The 18,532-nt window shown below is 37.6% G+C and overlaps 1 protein-coding gene across 1 annotated transcript in view; it reads left to right on the top strand.

Annotated features, from left to right (window-relative positions):
- Positions 1-16,905, top strand: part of LOC137501528 (mitochondrial fission 1 protein-like) — an 86,413-nt gene extending 69,508 nt beyond the window's left edge. Inside the window, exon 4 of the mRNA XM_068228653.1 lies at positions 16,672-16,905. Coding sequence (XP_068084754.1) covers positions 16,672-16,763 — 92 coding nt within the window. The 3' untranslated portion in view covers positions 16,764-16,905. The remainder of the gene's footprint in view (positions 1-16,671) is intronic.
- The last annotated feature ends 1,627 nt before the right edge of the window (positions 16,906-18,532 follow it).

Genomic DNA, 18,532 nt, shown 5'->3' with positions numbered 1-18,532 from the left:
GTTATCTGTGTGCAAGTCTGATCTTTTCCTAGGATATTCTCAAACCTATTTCCAAAACAGTTACAGCTTCACACTCTATCCTCAACAAAACATTTACCAAGAAAGGAACTTGCTCAACAGGATGTCTCTTTTTCATCTCGACTTTTTCCAATTTTTTGGGGTCGGCACTTGATAGGGAATTGATCCATTTCTACAGCCCGATATCCTTCCACATGCCGACCTATTATGTGTTTCTGTGGTGATTTATAGTGTGGTGTGTTATGTGTAGGTGAAAAGAGGTATATTAAAACAAACACAAACACCCAGTCACCAATGCAAAAGAGTTAACCATACACAGTTAAAATCCTTGGCCCTGCTGGGAACAGAGCCTGGAGCCCTCTGAACCAAAGCCCAGTACTTTGACCATTCAGTCAAGGAGCAGCATGCTCAACAGCCCTTAAAATACGGCGGTAGCTGTGTAGTCAGCTTACTTGACTTGATGGATCACAAGTATCTTACATGTAGTACATACTGGATCTAGTGGTTTTTTATCATTTGCATTTGCTTTTTGTAAGGAACTAGTACATAAACCTGTCTTCGACAGTCGAAATTACTGTCTATAAAGTAATTCTAAATTAATGTATCTAAGTTACATTTTCCAAGTTTTATATGGCTTTCGAATGGAATCAAAGAGGTATTGTAATATTTCCTTACAAACCATATTGAGTGCAGTTGTAGTTTGGAGTTGTACTTCAACATCTACGGATTTGCGTACTCTGCAGCTGTCCAAAACATTGGAATGAGGAGACTTATTCCTACTTGAAAATTTATCCTGGTGACATCCATTGTGACAGAGATGGCTAGCTAGATTTAGAGGAAATTGCCTCCATTTAAGAATGAGGGGTATGCCCAGAATCACTGCTTCTAAATCTGTTCTTGGTATAAAAAACTTTCTTCCTGAAGCTGAGAGTCCGTCTGAATTTCCGTAGATTCATTCTTGATCCATTGCACAGAACTGCTTTAATAACATTATCACACATGGAAGCAATGCTAATGTACGTTATTTGGTCATCTATAAACTATTCAGTACCTATTGGTTGATGATGTTGACTTGTTTGTTTCTTGAGAGAAAAAATTGCTACCTTGGTAAACATTGTACTCTGACTTGGATGAAAAGAAGAACCAATTGAATAATGTAAAATATTTTTTTGAAATACTGTTTTGTTGAATCTCACTAGTGCCATTTGGCATAGTTCACAGTTATTGAGGTTAGAAGCCGTTCAGTGAAAAATCTTAATTTAGGGCCATGAAGTAGAATATTTAAAACTTGACTGGACTAATACCTCTTCTGTAACAGTGAGGAATTACTGTCAGGCACTTTCTGGAAGTCTGCACTAAGCAAGATCACTTTTTTAGTCTGAAAGGTGATTTATTCATTATAAGTAGTTGTCCTTCTGGAAGATCTGAAGTGAAGCCATGGTTGCCTCATCCCATATGATTAACTTAACCTGTCTCTTTTACTCTGGGTCTTCTGACGTTCTTATGTTAGATGTAGGGGCCTGCAAATTACTCTCTCTTTCCCGTGACATAACTTTCTCAATTCATCTTTCTCGAAACTTATCATTTTAGCTTCAGTTGTTTGTAACTGGATATTTTATATTTGCCACTTCTGCCTTTGTTTATTCTTTTAGTATGTTTTAGTATGTTCGATGGTCGGCTCATTTAAACATTTGTTGATTTAACACATGAAATTCATGCAGCCTTTAACGATCGAAAACTTCTTTCAAGTGAGACTTCATACCTTCATGTTCTTCCGAAGGATTTCTGATGATGTGGTGGATGCAGCAAAAGTGATGGTGTAAACTCCATGATCGAATTATGTTTGGCAAATGATCTACTCAGTGATAAACACTGGGGCAGGAGTCGGGAACAGCCTAAATATAAAATCCTTCTGTCGTGACAACAAAGTATTAGTGTTTAAACTATTGTTAATATTAAGGTTGAAGCCATCATTAGAAATATGTATATCATGCTTGACATAATCAATGTTATGACATTTCCTTTAATTATTATCTGTATGTGTGGATGTATAGCCAGTTGAACCAAGTGCAAAGCTCCCCGCTCCAATGAAAAATTTAAAAAATTTAAAAAATATTCTGGCCCAAACTCTCTGGAGACAGTATCATGAAAAAGTTAACATAATCTCCCAATAAATAAATAATCACTAGATTATAATTCTCATTAAATCTGTAATTAGGCTGTAGTGCAAGCATATGGAGACAGTGTCTACTACCCAAACACTTAATGCACAGAATGCATACTTATTGAATTAATTTTATTTGCTAATGTGTCTATCTGTAATGCAAAGACATCAAGGAGGGCAGCAGGACTTGGTTCAGTCTAATGCCTTTACATTGTCTTAAAATGACAACCTCACTGCTCTGAATGAGAAGCGATGATGATGATGATGCTTGTTGTTTAAAGGGGCCTAACATCTTGGTCATCGGCCCCAGAAGCATCAACGATTGTTGTGTTATCACATTCAATACGCAGAAACTTCAAAGTAGAGTAAAACTTGTTTCAGTCTTATGCCAATAAATGACAATGTTATTACGTGCAACAAAATGACAATCTTGGCTCGTTGAATGAGAGGCATTTTGTTGAGAAAGAACAAAGCATACTAAATTACATCTCAACTGAATCATATCTCTACCATAAAAACGCCTACAATGTGGCATCCAAGATTATTTGTGAAGATTTTATTCCTCATAGTCAGCGGAAGGCTTTCTATCTCATGTTTGTATGTCCAACACTTGTCTCATTTCTCTACGGGTCGGGTATGAAGTGAGATGAATCTTGAATTTTTATGACCAGATATTCTTCCTGACGTCAAGCTCGTCAGAGGTGTTAGAGGTGAAATGAATGACTTGATATAAGATAATAGGAAGGGAGAGGGTGAATCCCGGTGCCAGGCACACCCTACTCCTGTAGAATAGTGTCAAAAGGCTTTGTGTCTCTAACCAATGGGTGAATCAACAGCGTCATATGCCCTCATTCCATATGAGCACTGCGGAGATGTTTGGAATCTAAACCAGGCTCTTGGGACGCATTCTAGTGTTTATATATATTACACCACCTCCCCTATCCTGCCGGTCAACATTCAGAAGGTTAAAATATTTTCAACGAATGGGGCTCAAATAGTCTAGCCACAATGTTCTACCATATAGATTTGACACATTAACGACCACGGCCACCAGGTGCACTGGTCTACTGGGTGCTTATTGATAAACATCAGAATGGGAAAAAAAGAAGTAATTATTTTTCTTGCAACTCATATCTGGTACCATTGAATATATCTGTGGAAGGTAACAGAAGCCAGGATGTACGCAGTTTGACATCATGCCGATGGATATAGCTGTGTACCTACGCCATTATGGCAAATTTTCGGCGATTTAGGTGATAGAAATGTATTTTTCTTCAAAAAAGTACAGAAGTCATGGTAGTGCTGTACTTTTCTTTTAAGGAAGCTCAGAAATCTATAACTGATACCAATTTCAGCTGTTGAAACCTTTTCGTTTTCTCAGTACCACTGTGAATGAGAGACAGAATGAAGGATTTTATATATATATATGTATGAAATGAAGTGGGACCCCTGGTACGTCTGACACATTTAAGACAGATGTGTAACATGAGGTTTGTTGCTGAACTTTTCATTAAACAGTTGTAAAATTTATTTGTATACTCTCCTGGAGCTAAATTTTCTCCAGGCTCCTTTCCTCTAGGGATTCTTTACATGTTTAATGCTGATGATGGTGATGATGATATGGTTAAATTTCTATTTTGTTTTCTTACTTCGTTTTCACTTTCTTCAAATTTATTTCTTCAAGAAAGGTCAAGGAAGCCAATCTCCCCAGTTAGACTAGGCTAATACAGTGATGGTGCCCTATACAGTATACTCATGAGTGGGAAAATGGCACTGTGCTTGGCCTGGTAAATGTAATAGAAGGCCATGACATGTAACAAAGAAGACGTCAGACTTTGTATGGGCTGTATGAGTAACAGTCGACTACAGGATGGATAAGACACAAGACCTCAGCACATTTGATCGCGGCCAGATTGTCAGTGCCGGACATACTAGCCACTCCATCTCTGAAGTCACGCAGGTACTGGACTTGCCAAGAGCCACTGTATCAAGAGTGTGTGGATTTGGGCAAAATCATTACCGCCAGGATCAACTGTCATGACAGGAGTAGTGATTGGCTAGCTCATATCATGAGCGGCTAGATGAGCCTCAGTGCAGCAGATCACTCGTCAGTTTGGTGTTGGACAACAAATGATGTGCAAGCGGCCATACCATACATAACCATCTCCTTGATATGCGGTGCAGAAGCAAGTGTCCCATGAAGGTGCCTTTGCTCAACACCTGTCACAAGGCACAACTGACATGGGAAAATGGACACTTGAATCATGGAAAAAGGTTGTCTGAACAGAGAGTTGAGGTACTAGTTCGTGAACAATGATAGCCAGGTACGAGTATGTTATCATCCACATGAGGCAATGGATCCCTCTTGCCAGCAGGATGGTGGTGGTATCCTTGTGTGGGGACTGTTTACATGAGATGAAATGGGATCCCTGGTACGTCTGACAATGTACCTCACTGGTGAATGTTACAGGAACCTGCTGGCAGATCATGTTCACCTCTTTGTTCGACTCCAGCTCCCTGCAAGTGACCTGTAGGCCTACCTACAGGAAGACTATGCTTCCATTTTATTTTTTTGCTATTTATTTTACGTCGCACAGACACATAGGTCTTATGGTGACGATGGGACAGGAAAGGGCTAGGACTGGGAAGGAAGCAGCCGTGGCCTTAATTAAGGTACAGACCCAGCATTTGCCTGGTGTGGGAAACCCTGGAAAACCATCTTTAGGGCTCCCAACAGTGGGGTTCGAACCCACTATCTCCCGAATACTGGATACTGGCCGCACTTAAGCGACTGCAGGTATCGAGCTCGGTAGACAATGCTTCAGCTCCGAGTTATGGCTGACTGGTTTGATGAGCACTCGACGGATGTAAGGATGCTTGCCTGACCTCCAAAGAGTCCTGATCTCAATCCTGTTGAGCACTTCTGGGATGCTGTCGAGAGGGATGTATGTGCCTGGACTCTGCTCTGACCAATGCAGCGATCCGGGATCAGTATGGCACTCCAGTGCTTGCAGTGTTTTGTGGAATCCATGCCACACTGCATCATCGCAGTCTTCTAGGCAAAAGAGGGTGCTACACGCTACTAGCCAGGTATCTCTTAATTCAGTTACTCATGAGTGTTCTGAACCGTGGTGTACCTTACTCAATCCAAGTCCTATTCACGCTTAAACACACTCCAGGACAGGCAAGACTATGTCACAGTTTATCATTTCTCATTTACATTAAAATAAGGGGATTAATTACTTCAGTATTTATAATAATAATAATAATAATAATAATAATAATAATAATAATAATAGGAAGCCTAGGAAGCTACAAATTTACATGCTGATAGCTCCTAACTCAGAATGACACACAGATACTTGGTGACAGAAAATTCTCAATGAGGTTAAAAAAAAAAGGTGGAATTTCTGTAAATATGAAGTTAGAGAAGGAGTCTTTTCCATTGATGTAAAGATTTCATACATGTTCAGATTAATTAAGAATTACAAATTCACCTGGGGACAGATGAGAGTGAGGTGTTCTAGAAAAAAAAATTAACAAGAAAGTCTTCAAGAGCACAAGGCGTAGGAAATTGCAAGTTTAGATGGAGGTTGCCCCTAACTTGTACAAAACTTAGTGACCAAAAATTTTCTTGGGGATCCCAAGAAAGGTATCTTTGAAAAAGGTCCCTTCTATTGTCACTATGTCGCATTTAAGACTGTAGCTCCCTGTAATCCTTGCTTTTGTTATTACTGTCAGTCAAGTGCAAGGGCAGTCCAATGCTATGGTTCCATTTTTCCTATGTAACTTGTATTTTACCATAAGAATTGAAGAAAATTAATTGAAGACATTGAGAAACAAGGTCATATACTAGAAAATTAAAAAGGTACTGTATGTACAAAAAATATTGTTCAGGTGGAAAATGTCTAGGAAGTGCAGTTTCCTCACGGTTGAATTTGAGATTGTTGAAATGACAATACACTTTTTCTGCCATCGTCCAACAAATACCAATGGAACACATTAAATGACCATAAATAAAGTCACTGATTTTGCAACTGATTCTCGTTCTCATAGTTACATTAACAATTGCAGGAGATTTTGGAAATCTTGTTCTATTCTATCCACACATTTCTAGATTTTTTCAGGTGTTCATTCCATTGCACGAGTTTATCTTCTGAAATTGAGTAGATTTCTCGCCTGATGTATTTTTTAAATTTCTTCAAGTGTATGGGGATTTGTTGCATACTCTTTATTTCTCAAGTTCCACCATGGATAAAAATGATAATTTTGCAGACACCCGTAACTCTGTAATTACAGATAACACTTGTAATTTTATAAGGACTGATAAAACTCGTAACTTCATAAGCACAGAGAATGAACGGAACAAACTGGACTGTAGTTTCTGTGAGACTGCTGTCTGCCAAGGTCCTTTCAATTGTGTGTCTGTCACATTTAAGAGTGTCCCTGTAATTCTCACTTCAGTTATAAGTATCAATAAAGTGCAAGGGCAGTTCAACAACATAATTCTTTTTTTTCCTCTGTGAGCTGGTATTTTTCCGTAACAATGAAAGAAAATTTATTTAAGACAGTGAGGAACAAGGTCATGTACTAGAAAATTCAATACACACTAAATGTTTTTGATATATGGACTTTCCTCATAGCAGAGCTATGATTCAGTGTGACTGACTTTGTGTGCCTACTGGAGGGATTACCCAACTTGACTGGTCAGACTGTGCCGTTTTGTGATGGACACCATATGAAGAAAAGGCACTGTATAATAATTTACCTCGTTTGTGATGAAACAGTTCAAGGTTTCATTCAGATATCTCCATCAGAGTTAAATATTTGTGTATTTGTTATTTACTGGAATCCTGCCGTAATCGTAGCCTATTGGAATAAAAGGAATCGTAGATTTTGTAATAATGTTGTAGTTTTCTGGCCTGCTTTATCAAGTGCTTGTACATTTTAAAAGTATTTTCTTAACTGTGCAGTGTGTATTGTGTACATTTTTGTAAAGTTCAGCATTTCAGTGTGTTCCACTTTGTATGATAATGGTAAAAGTGTTTAGATGTTATAGTGTGAGTGGTTACTGTTTGTTGAAAGAGAGTCTGGTGTTCATATTGGTTTCAGTCAACTGTATGCTCTGTGGTTGCTATCTTCAGCAGTACCTACTTCATAAATTGGAATGAGATAAAGAACATCTGCAGTCTGTTTATAAGTTCTAAAACTCTGATAATAAGAGGAGAAAATCTATGTACAGTGCCATTTTATAATAATATTTCCTCTTTCCTTCTGTAGGATATTGTGATTTTTACTTCTGCAGCAGTTTTGAGAACATATTTGTAACTATTTCTGCTTGCAAATTTAGAAACTACTTCTTTCACTTTTTTTTTTTTTTTTCAGCTGAAGTTACTTTGTTCTCTATTTAAAAATGTTTTCTTATTTGACATGTAGTATTGTGAAGTGTTACTATTATTCAGTGTACCATTTGAACAGTATTAATCATACTACATTTAACTGACACCAAAGATTTAAGAACTGCTTATCACATGGCTCTTTGTAAAGCAAATCTAAAATAAAACTTATTTTTCTATGCAGAAATTTATTTGAGCTATCATTCAGCTCCTCAATGAACTAATATTCCTTATGTTCATTATAAAAGAAAATCAGTCGATTGCTGTGGCATGACAATGTGAGAAAAGATGCTTCCTCATGAAGATAACTTCATATCAGAATGCAATATCAGACCAACATAAAATTTTGATTTGATCTGGAGGAAGGCAGTGGAAATTCTCATAAAAAGAAAATTGCAACATATCATGTTGCCATCTTCTTTAAAGCTTTAAATTCATTACACACTAATTTTTTTTTTGATATATGGACTTTCCTCATAGTAGGGCTAAAATTCAGTCACCCTAAATAACTACTAGTTGTGTTGTATCTGCTTAGCTGGCTGGGAAAATGTGTCCGGTGTTGATAACAGCAGTTTCAGTGCTTGAATTGTGGACTCAAATGAAATTATATGGCATGTTTTTATGACTGGATGCCCTTCCTGATGTCAACCTCAGTTGAGGAGCTAATGAAGATGAAAAATGATGGTGAATGAAATTGGTTAAGGAGGTGGAAGGAATTGGCAGTGGCCTATGAATAGGAACTGTCCCAGCATTTGCCTGGATGAGAAAATGGAAAACCACAGGACAGCTGCTGGTGGGTTTCAATTCAGGGAGCTGAGAATAATAATGGAGTAGCCTCTCACCACTGCTAGCCTGTGGAGAAAGTGGGCCCACTTTGCAGAGTGGGGAAGCCCTTGAGGCCACGGCCTTTTAGCTCCACCGTGCACTAATGAATGAGCAAGGCTGTGGTCAAAACTATTTTTTTCTTCATATTGCAAGCACAAGGCACCGGTAAAACTATACATTTTATCTGACTAAAGCCTCACATAGACCATAAATGGTCCTTCTTTATTGTGAATGTCAAACTGGGGACGTCATCTAGGGGTAGGCAGCTCGATCCTCTCGGTGCATGGAGTTGTTTGTGAATCAGTATTTTCTCAAAAGCTGAAATTAACTATTTAGCTGTAGGATTGTTGTTGGATCCAAATCGAGAACGTGAGCTGCCCACAGTTTGTTAGCTAAATGCAGTCCTTCGTTCTCTTGTAGCTTCTGCAGAAGTATGATATGGTTCCAAGATATAATTTGTCTGTCCTTGTCATACAAAATTTTCTTGTCGCCCAGGGTATTTCGGATAAGCAAGTGACATGGATCCAGAAAAAACTAATTGGAAATTTTTGTCACAGGATGAGGTAGAATAACAATAAGCCATCATGCTTGATATTGCAGCCGAACTTATTAGCCATAGTTATATTACTCACTTTATCACTGACCCATCACATGCCAGCAACAATATAATAACCTTATAGAGAACACTGTTGTTTCCCACTAATCCCATATGCAAGGAAGTAACCAACAGGCACACGCCAGATCATATTTATGGCAACAACCCTAAAAACGTAAGCCTCTCCTGCCATCTGTACATCACAATCTGCTACAGACCCAAAATCGACGAGCCCTGTGGTTTTTCATCCGTCCCACTCAGCACACGTTTTAATTGCTCAAGGCTTAATGTCTCCATCCAATGGATGAATCGCCATTAGCAATGTCAGATTCACAATTAAGTATTTATTTTCCACCTAGTCGATACAATGATTGCTTAAGGCAATTTAATGGTTTTAATGTTGTCAATCTTATGTTAATTTTAAGGACATTTCCTCTAAAGCATTACTTTGTCAATTTGTGTATTTTTCATCTAAACAGTGTTATGTGGCTGAAGATGTTGATAATATACGAAACATGTACCATTTTTAACCATTAAATTGCCTTAAGCAATCATTGTATCGACTAGGTGGAAAATAAATACTTAATTGTGAATCTATTGAAGTGCGATACGGACCATGAAGCTGATTTTATGTAATTAGCAATGTCATACGAACTCTGCAGAGAGGTTTGGAATTGAACCCAGGCTTTTGGCACGCAATCTAGTGATTAGAAATTGTACATCACCCACCCTGGTGGCCAACATTGTGATGGTGAAATTTTTTTTCCGTCAGTGGGATTTGAACCAGATAACCAATGTCAGACAATAAAGACTTGACGCTTAACAATCGTGGCCACCAAGGAGGGATTGTTGAAGCTTAAACGAGAGGGATCAGGAATGTATACTAGACGAGGGACAGCACTGCCAGTGTCTTCTGTAAGTACAGTACACTTAATAGTGTACTGTACTTTCTTTCTTTCTTTCTTTCTTTCCCATTAGTGTACTTGGAGACAGCAAGATGTGAGAAGTATCTGGGCTACAATTTTTTTAATGGGCAGTTAGCAGGGCCTGTAAAGCTCAGACATCATAATAATATTTATCCGGTAGTAAGCGATGGGAGTTTCTCTTGCTCGAGAATCTCGAGACAAATAGCCAAAATCTTGAGAATCTCATAAAGCATTTCAAGAGAAAGTGAATAGTACTGCACTCTTTTGAGGGTGTTTGTGAATTATAACGAAATGTTAGTGTTAGAACTTCTTACTCAAAATTAGTGTTATTTTAAACAACTGCTTTTTGGTTGATCTGCCATGAAACATGAGGAATATTTGTTTTGACCTTATATTTAAGTTTACATGAACACCACTGCATATTTCCAGAAAGAAATGACATAGAGCAAAACTTAGTTTCGCTGGTCTTTAAAAAAAACCACAATAAAAATCATATCAAACAGTTATTTTATTCCTAAGCCTCATAGAGGATTAGGTGGGCCATCAGGTAAACAGTCCGACTTGTTGGCTGAACGGTCAGCATACTGGCCTTCGGTTTAGAGGGTCCCGGGTTCGATTCCCGGCCGAGTCGGGGATTTTAACCTTAATTGGTTAATTCCAATGGCACGGGGGCTGGGTGTATGTGTTGTCTTCATCATCATTTCATCCTCATCACGACGCGCAGGTCGCCTACGGGCGTCGAATAGAAAGACCTGCACCTGGCAAGCCGAACCCTTCCTGGGATATCCCGGCACTAAAAGCCATACGACATTTCATTTCATCAGGTAAACAAAGAAGTTCTTTGTCCGTGGAATATAGACACATTATTTTTAAGGACTTGATATTATGAAGTATGCCTAGTACGTACATAATGGGAATTGCTTAGTATGTGTTTCTGGTGCAGAAGTCGTCGAATCAAGTGTCTACTCCACACTCGCACAAATAGACTCCCACTTTCCTCCATTTATTGCAGATAACATTTTACAGATTTATACACATACCTATACAGTGGGTAACATTAACATTGAATTGTACAATTATGTTAGCTTGAAGAATCAGGCAACTTGATCGTGCTATCATTGAACTCGGGTATTATGTAAGTGACTACTGGAGTCAAACTTGTTTGATTGTTAATAATGTAATTCTAAAAACATGATGTAATAGAAGTAACATAAATTTACTTTTTAAACACTTTGTCTTGAAAGTATGAAAAAAAATTGCTTGATTTAAATAAAAAATTAAACACTTCCAGTGTTGGAAATTCTTTGAAGTAGCATGGCACACTGGGCATTAACGCGATACTAGATCATTCTGTGCCAGAGGGTTTATTGGTCTTATAATTATAGGCACAACAACAAGCAACAAATGTATTGTTTTCCATTGAATACGGTAGTCGTCTATTGCTCCAGTGGTAGTCGCCTACCCCCCACTTCATGAATAAAAAATTAAATTTTAATTTCATTTTAGCCACCTAAAACAAAATTATTAAAAAAATCAATTTATACAATATTGTTGTCTTAATTATTCCCTTTAAATATTAAAAAATGACTTACCTGAAATACACACGAAGTGTCATTTAACACAGTTAACAGATTCGTACAGTGCCACAGCAAGTAGTGGAGACTGGCACAGCAGCGTGTAGAAGCGTGATTAGTATCTGATGGCACGAAAGCTTAGTTGCTCATAAATGAGTTTTGGATGTGGACAAGTCCATGTGCTGTAGAGTGCCTGAGAGGGGTGGAAAGTTCACTTTGCTAGTTGCTACTGAAGTGCTCACATTCAGCTCCTGGGGACTATGTTAATGTGACAAGGCTTCGTTTCCCTCCCAATAGCTCAGCAGTAGTTGACCCATCCACTACCTTACTTCACCTACTACTTCTCCTCTGAGCTCGAGGCTTTGCGCAGGCTTTTACCATCGGATAGGTTATTATTATTATTTTTTTGTATTTCCTTTACGTCGGACCGACACACACAGGTCTTATGGCGATGATGGTATAGGAAAAGGTTAGGAGTGGAAAGGAAGCGGCCGTGCCCTTAAAGGTACAGCCCCAGGATTTGCCTGGTGTGAAAAAGGGAAACCATGGAAAACTATACTATCGGATAGTATGACCACTTCTACCATGTGCCGTGAGGAAATGAAGCAGGGGTATTTTTTTGCCAAGGTCATGAACAATGAGGTATGATTCTCCTGCTTGCCATGTACATTCGTCAGTCTGGTGGCCTCACACAGTCAATATGTCTGTGTGGTTCTATCTAGTGTCGGCTACTTAGTGCATGATCAAATACTAAATGGCTTTTTTATTGTATAATCACGCCTCACACCTTTAATTATAATATACAGTCAACGCCCGATAATTTGATGCTCAATTTTAATCTCTAGTTTTTTCCTGTCCCTTGAAAAATACTTGATAAAATAAAAAAAAAAAAAGTGATTTGGTTCCCTCAGTAATTTGAAGTTGTAGGAATGGCATCTTGCTCCCTGACATTCTGTAATTTGAAGTTGGTGATTACAGTATTGTTACCATGCACAGACCTGTCGTTTGTTTACATCATTAATGAGATATATGAGTGAGTTTGCAGTCTTGAGTCTTTTTTTAAACATTAGTGTGTTACAGTACAGTTAATGTTTGATTTGTGTTACTTTCAAGTACCGTATCAAAATGATTTCAAGAAACAAGTGTCTTTCCATAAGTGAAAAAACAAAAGCATGTGACTCAAGCTGTGTATGATGGACAATTAAAAAAAGATGTCACCAAACGGTTCAGCATTTTACTATCAATATTGTCAACGAGTTTGGAAAACAAAGGTCACATCACCGGAAGTGCCTTAAGTGCGAGTAGGAGAAGGTCACGTATGGGTGAATTTCCCCGTCTTGAGGAGTGCTTGCTTAAGTGGATTCATCATTGTAGAGGACAAAACGTTCCCATGAGCGGTTTCTTCTTGAAGGAAAAAGTCAAGTCTTTTGCGCAGTCTCTCGGAATTAAAGGATTTGCAGCAAGTGAGGGGTGGCTTTCAAATTTCAGGAACCGATACGCCATCACATTTGAAAAGATCTAGGGAGAGAGCTCCAGCGTGGATAATTCCATTTGTTCCGAATGGATTGATGAACTAAATCAACTTTTGAATGGCTATGACATGACCCAAGGAACATATTCAAAACAGACAAAACCAGGCTTTTTTGAAAATGTCTTCCTGATCGCACCCTGAGTTCAAAGATGAGAAGTGTCATGGAGGGAAATTGAGCAAGGATAGAATACTGTCCTTCTAGAACATGGACGGATCTCAAAAGTTGAAACCACTCATTATAGGGAAATCTGTGAAACCACGCTGTTTCAAAGGAATAAAATCGCTGCCCACAGTTTATCGGTCAAACAAAAATGCATGGATCACGACAGAGTTGTTTAATGAATGGCTGACCTTGGTTAACAGTGACATGAAAAAGGAAAAACGCAAAATGTTACTGTTTTTGGGCAACTGCACTGTGCATAATAACCCACCACTATTAGACCATGCCATATTGATTTTTTTCTTCCACCCTTTGTTTTTAATAATTGGTTACTGAATATTTACATAATTATGTACAGCAGGTACTGACACCTTTAAAACATTGCATAATGGCTCATTCATTGCCGAGAGAGGTGTCCTTGTCATCATTTCAAAATATGGGTGTGTTTTATTTCAAAAATGCACTGAATCTCCAACTTACTCATGCTGAAAATGTTATAAATAAATTGTGACCCATAGGAAGCCACGTATTTTCTGATTTAGTAACATATATTTATTTTATTGAATCACATATAGAGATATCTTTTCATCGCCTTTCTTCCTCGCACCAAACTCTTTCAACTACGTAGCTAGAGACCTGTGAATCTGTGAAAGTGCTTTTTTTAATAGTAAAATGTGTTTTAAAAAATGTGATTTTGATGTTATAGGGAAACGTGGCAGTGTTATTATAATGTTAACCAATCACATGCCTATTGCAGATGAAAATAATGAACAGTCGCTTATTAACCTTTTTTATGCTTTATTTACACACATTTACATGAATACAATTCTTATTTGCTAATAATCATTGTGTTATACAGTATATTTGTACATCCCAAGCTGGTCAGAAAAACTGTAAAGAGAAATATCCAGGATTAGGTTCTTTTAATTGAAAATGCACTCAACAAATCAAATAGATATGAAGAAGAGATTAATTATCTGTTAGGAAAATGCAGCCATCATGATATTTCTGCATTCTCTGGTTCCAGCCATCTCCTATGGTTGCTCAGCGCCACACCATAATGTGATATAGAGCGCTCAGCATCCACATTTGAAGTAGGGTACCACACAGCTTGTAGATCAGTTGTAAATTTGCGGTAGTCCTCTTTCTGAGAACACAAAAGACTGCAAATGTTCAGTGGAAAGGTATCCGACCAGGAAATTTCTTCTTTTACCCTTTTTGGGAAGACTGTGTAGCCCTCAAAGAATACTTGCGGACTGAGTGAATCTGCATATGACAATTTTCTCAGTTCTTTCTGTACATCATCTAGAGTTAGGTTCTTGTTGCATAAAGAGGAAGAATGTTTTGTATGTAGTGCTGGTAAAACTAGATGAGCTCTATAGAGAAACTGAAGTGATAGATGGTATAAAAGATCATGAAGCTGTTTTTGTTGTAATTAAAAATTTAGCGATAGAAAGGAAAGTTGTAAATGTAGAATTATTAGGCATTACCATATGTTTGATAAGATAGGCAAGAGGGAGTTTAAAAAATTAAGGAATGGTAAAGACCTGTTATATTTTAAGTAGAAATAGTTAGAAATGATTGTGGAAGTAATGAGAAATAGAAAATGAATCTAGTCAAAAAGTCAGCTGAGTATAACATGATGGCAAACATAATTGGCAGTCACACAAATTTTAGTGAAAAAAGGAAGTAAATGCATAGGTTTTCTAAGGCAGAAACCACTGGCGAAATACTTGGAGGCCCTACCAGTAGCTAAGCTACTGCCTGCATAGTGCTCAGGATCTTTTGACCACACAAGCCCCACCACCACAACAAGGTAAAGATACCATCGATGGGGACAGCTAGCTCACTGCTACTCACATTATTAATAAATGGAACACCATTGTTCTCTTCACTCATTTTATCCATGAAGTCGTCAGTGTCATTCAGATGTTTGTGGATGTAAAGCACAGATTGAAACCAAGTACTCCACCTCGTCTGCACAAGCATTGATCTTCCCCGCCGTTGTCATATCTCTCGCAAAGAAATTCAAGATACATGCATTTCTTTCGTCTGGTATTTAGGAAAGCTGCCTTGGTTTTCCAGCTGCCTAGATTTCATTGAAGTTTCACTGCCAGATTTGGCTTACAAGATCAGTTTTGTGAGTCCAGCATTGCACATGAGCGAAGTTATCACCAACAAGCCCCGCTTAAGGGACACACACATGCACCCATATAATGAGCCAAATTAGTAGCTATGCCTAAATCATTGTCAGCACCAGTACACTGGTAGCTAAATACACATCCTGGCTTTTCATCGCTTACAAAACGTGAAACAACACATTAAAAACACAGTACCCCGACTTGTCCATAGTTTCATTGCAAAGAACAAAATGCTTGTTGTTATGAATGCTCGTCTTAAGCTCTTGTTGCATTTTTTTATCCCCTAGCAGGATTAATGCTCCTGATTGGGATTGGCAGATAACAAATCACCACTACCTTTTATGTACAGTACTTGGACAACCACTCCCACATCTTGGGGTTGTCTAACTTTTCAGCACTAATCCCAGCACTTACGAACTCCTCATTTGTGTTGGTAATAAATTAAATGTTATCTTCCTGTACCTTCTTCGCCTGTGTGAGCAGTTCTCCCTTCAATTATCCCTTCTGTTTGCTGCACGTGTGGTTATCACTAGAGATGTGTTTCCTTACTGTGTCCCATCTTTCAAACTCCAGCTTTTTGTCACAAAATTTACTCACCAGTAATTTTTTTATCGTTTACGTAAAGCCCCTCTGAGCTGAATTGCCTATGAACATACTGTAATAACAGGGTTAGACATTAATCTTAATCAGACATTGTTTACAGAGAATTGTTATGTTAAAATTATTTAAATGTAAGTAGTAGTTATGCAAATTATGTATGATACAGGCAGGAAAAATATAAAAACAGTATTATGTGATACTTGCACTGTTCACTCGGATTCTGGTTGTCTTTCATACTTCAAACAGTGCACAGAAATAATATAGTACCATTGATTCTAATAGTTTCAAGTAATATTGGGAAATATTATTGTAACATTATTTCACTCAGGCGGTTGTGCAAATCATGTATTATATTGACAGAAAGGGTAAGGGGATGAGGTGTGCTGCATTATAAAAAGAACAGTGTTCTGTGGTTAATTGCATTAGGTCAGAGTCTTATTGTGTTATGTCTTTCAAGCAGTTCCATGTTCATATCAATTGTTGCCTTCAGTGGCAAGCTGAAGGGTATTTTGTTCCATAATTTCTTCTAGTTAATTTATTAAAAGTTTTAAACAGTTATCCAATAAGCAAGTGGCTATTGCTGCTTCAGACCACTGATCAGGTTCCATTTCTCTTGAAAGGAATTATTTTTCTGTTGTATTTCAGTGTTATGTTGGCCCATTCTATAATAAATATATGAATTAGCACTTCTGAAGTAGATAAGTTGGGAATGTTAATTTGTTTCCCGTTTTATTTTTCCAGAGGGGATGCTTGGCCTAGCTGTGGCTGGTGGGACAGTCATCATTGCCGCCGCATTATTACGTTTGGGATTATCTTTACTTAGAATTAGGTAGTTGACTGCACTGGTTACCTTTTACTCTCTGCAGTGGCAAGCTATCACTTTTGTTATGAATACTAGGACAACCGTTCTGTTATTTTCACATTTTTAGTTGTTGGCACACCTGGTTGAATTGAAGATGATAAGCTCTATACTGATTTGACAACTCTGCTTTTTAGTTATTCTAAAGCAACAATCCTTTGTCATTTGTCAGATGTTTCACCTCACATTGGGCAGTGATGTAAATACCATTTTCCTAGTTGTCAACTGGAGTATTTCCTAAGTCAAAAAGTTACCCCAATTTACCACACAATCTGTATATATACTCTTGCATTATTTTTATAAGTTTCATTACATCATTTGATATAGATTCTGCAAGCTTTAAGTACATATTTTCAAGTTCATCACGATGATACCTCATTCCAATTGAACTTGAACTTTTTTGTTGTTTGTATGCTGAATTTATATTGGTAAGGGATACTATTTTAGGGGTAATTACTGTACTGAATTCAAATTAAATCCAAAGATAAATGTTTATTATGTTGGTTTGAAGACTGTAATTATTTAAAAAGTACTAAAATTTGTAATTGAGTATTTAATTTGTTAGCATTGGAGAACTCTGTGCCACTTTTTGTTCATGTGAGGTTTTCTGTTCACTGATACAGTTCCACGTGAATTAATCTGAGTACAACATTAACACACTCATGTTTTTTGCATTTATTTATTACATATTGTGCTTGTCCTTCTTGTTTTACAAGTTGCATGACATGATTTGATATAGATTCCACAAGCTTTGATCCCATATTTCTAAATTCTTAATCATGATATTGGACTCAAAGTAGAGACTCTTTTTATCATGCTTATTATCAAGGAACAGTCAAGGTTTGTGACTCTGCTTTTGCAAATAGCCCACACGTTTTCTATGGGATTGATATCAGGGGCATTCCCTGAAAGAAATTTCATTCTCTTTGAAGTATTGCAAGAAGCCAAGTCTTGCTGAAAAATTCTGTCACCATCTGGAAACATTTTCTGCAGTTAATGAAGAACTCTCCTTTCCAGTATTTGAATGCATAGTAGAAACTCCTAATTTGGCCGTTCGGTAGCACACTGTATCCAGGAATCTGGCCTTTTTCCCCACCTGGCATACCTCCAGGATGAATAAACTCTAAATATGAAGTTGTCAAGATCTATCTAGGCCTTTCTCCATGGAATAAATGGACAGACATGAAAGATAAAGAACACTGATATGGTCTTGAGTTGACCTAAAATGGATAAATATAAAAAAAAAAACCAAAGTAAACAAAATTACAGGTATCGCACCAATGAGCTGGAATATAATATATAGAATGGCTATGATGCTGCCATCTTTGAAGAAAGTTGAACTGGTGACTGCCATGTCTGAAACGTTTCTCAGTAGGTGGAGCACTGTGTAAGTGAGTGTGGAACGAAGCGGGAAAATGAGACGTCACACAAGTCTTATTCATTAGGTATAACAGTTAAGGATTATTTGAGTTGTTGATGAAAATATCAGATGGAAAGCGTAACTATTTGATGCGTACAAGTTTTCCTTGAGCTGAGGTTCCTTACAGAATCGCAATGTACTGTAACTTAACATAAAAGAAACAAAATATGTAACAGTTTGATTTTTTTGAAGCGATATATTGTTGAAAATCATTAAATCAATAATTATTTTATCACAGAGATGTGGTGATATCCACACATCTCCAATTTATCAACAAGCAGAGGAGTGTAGGCCTACGGTACAATATTAAGGATTAGGATGCG

The sequence above is a fragment of the Anabrus simplex genome, chromosome 7 (genome assembly GCF_040414725.1).
Source record: "Anabrus simplex isolate iqAnaSimp1 chromosome 7, ASM4041472v1, whole genome shotgun sequence".
Classification (NCBI taxonomy): Eukaryota; Metazoa; Arthropoda; class Insecta; order Orthoptera; family Tettigoniidae; genus Anabrus; species Anabrus simplex.
Note: the sequence above shows the minus strand (reverse complement) of the source record. Positions and strands in the feature narration are given on the sequence as shown.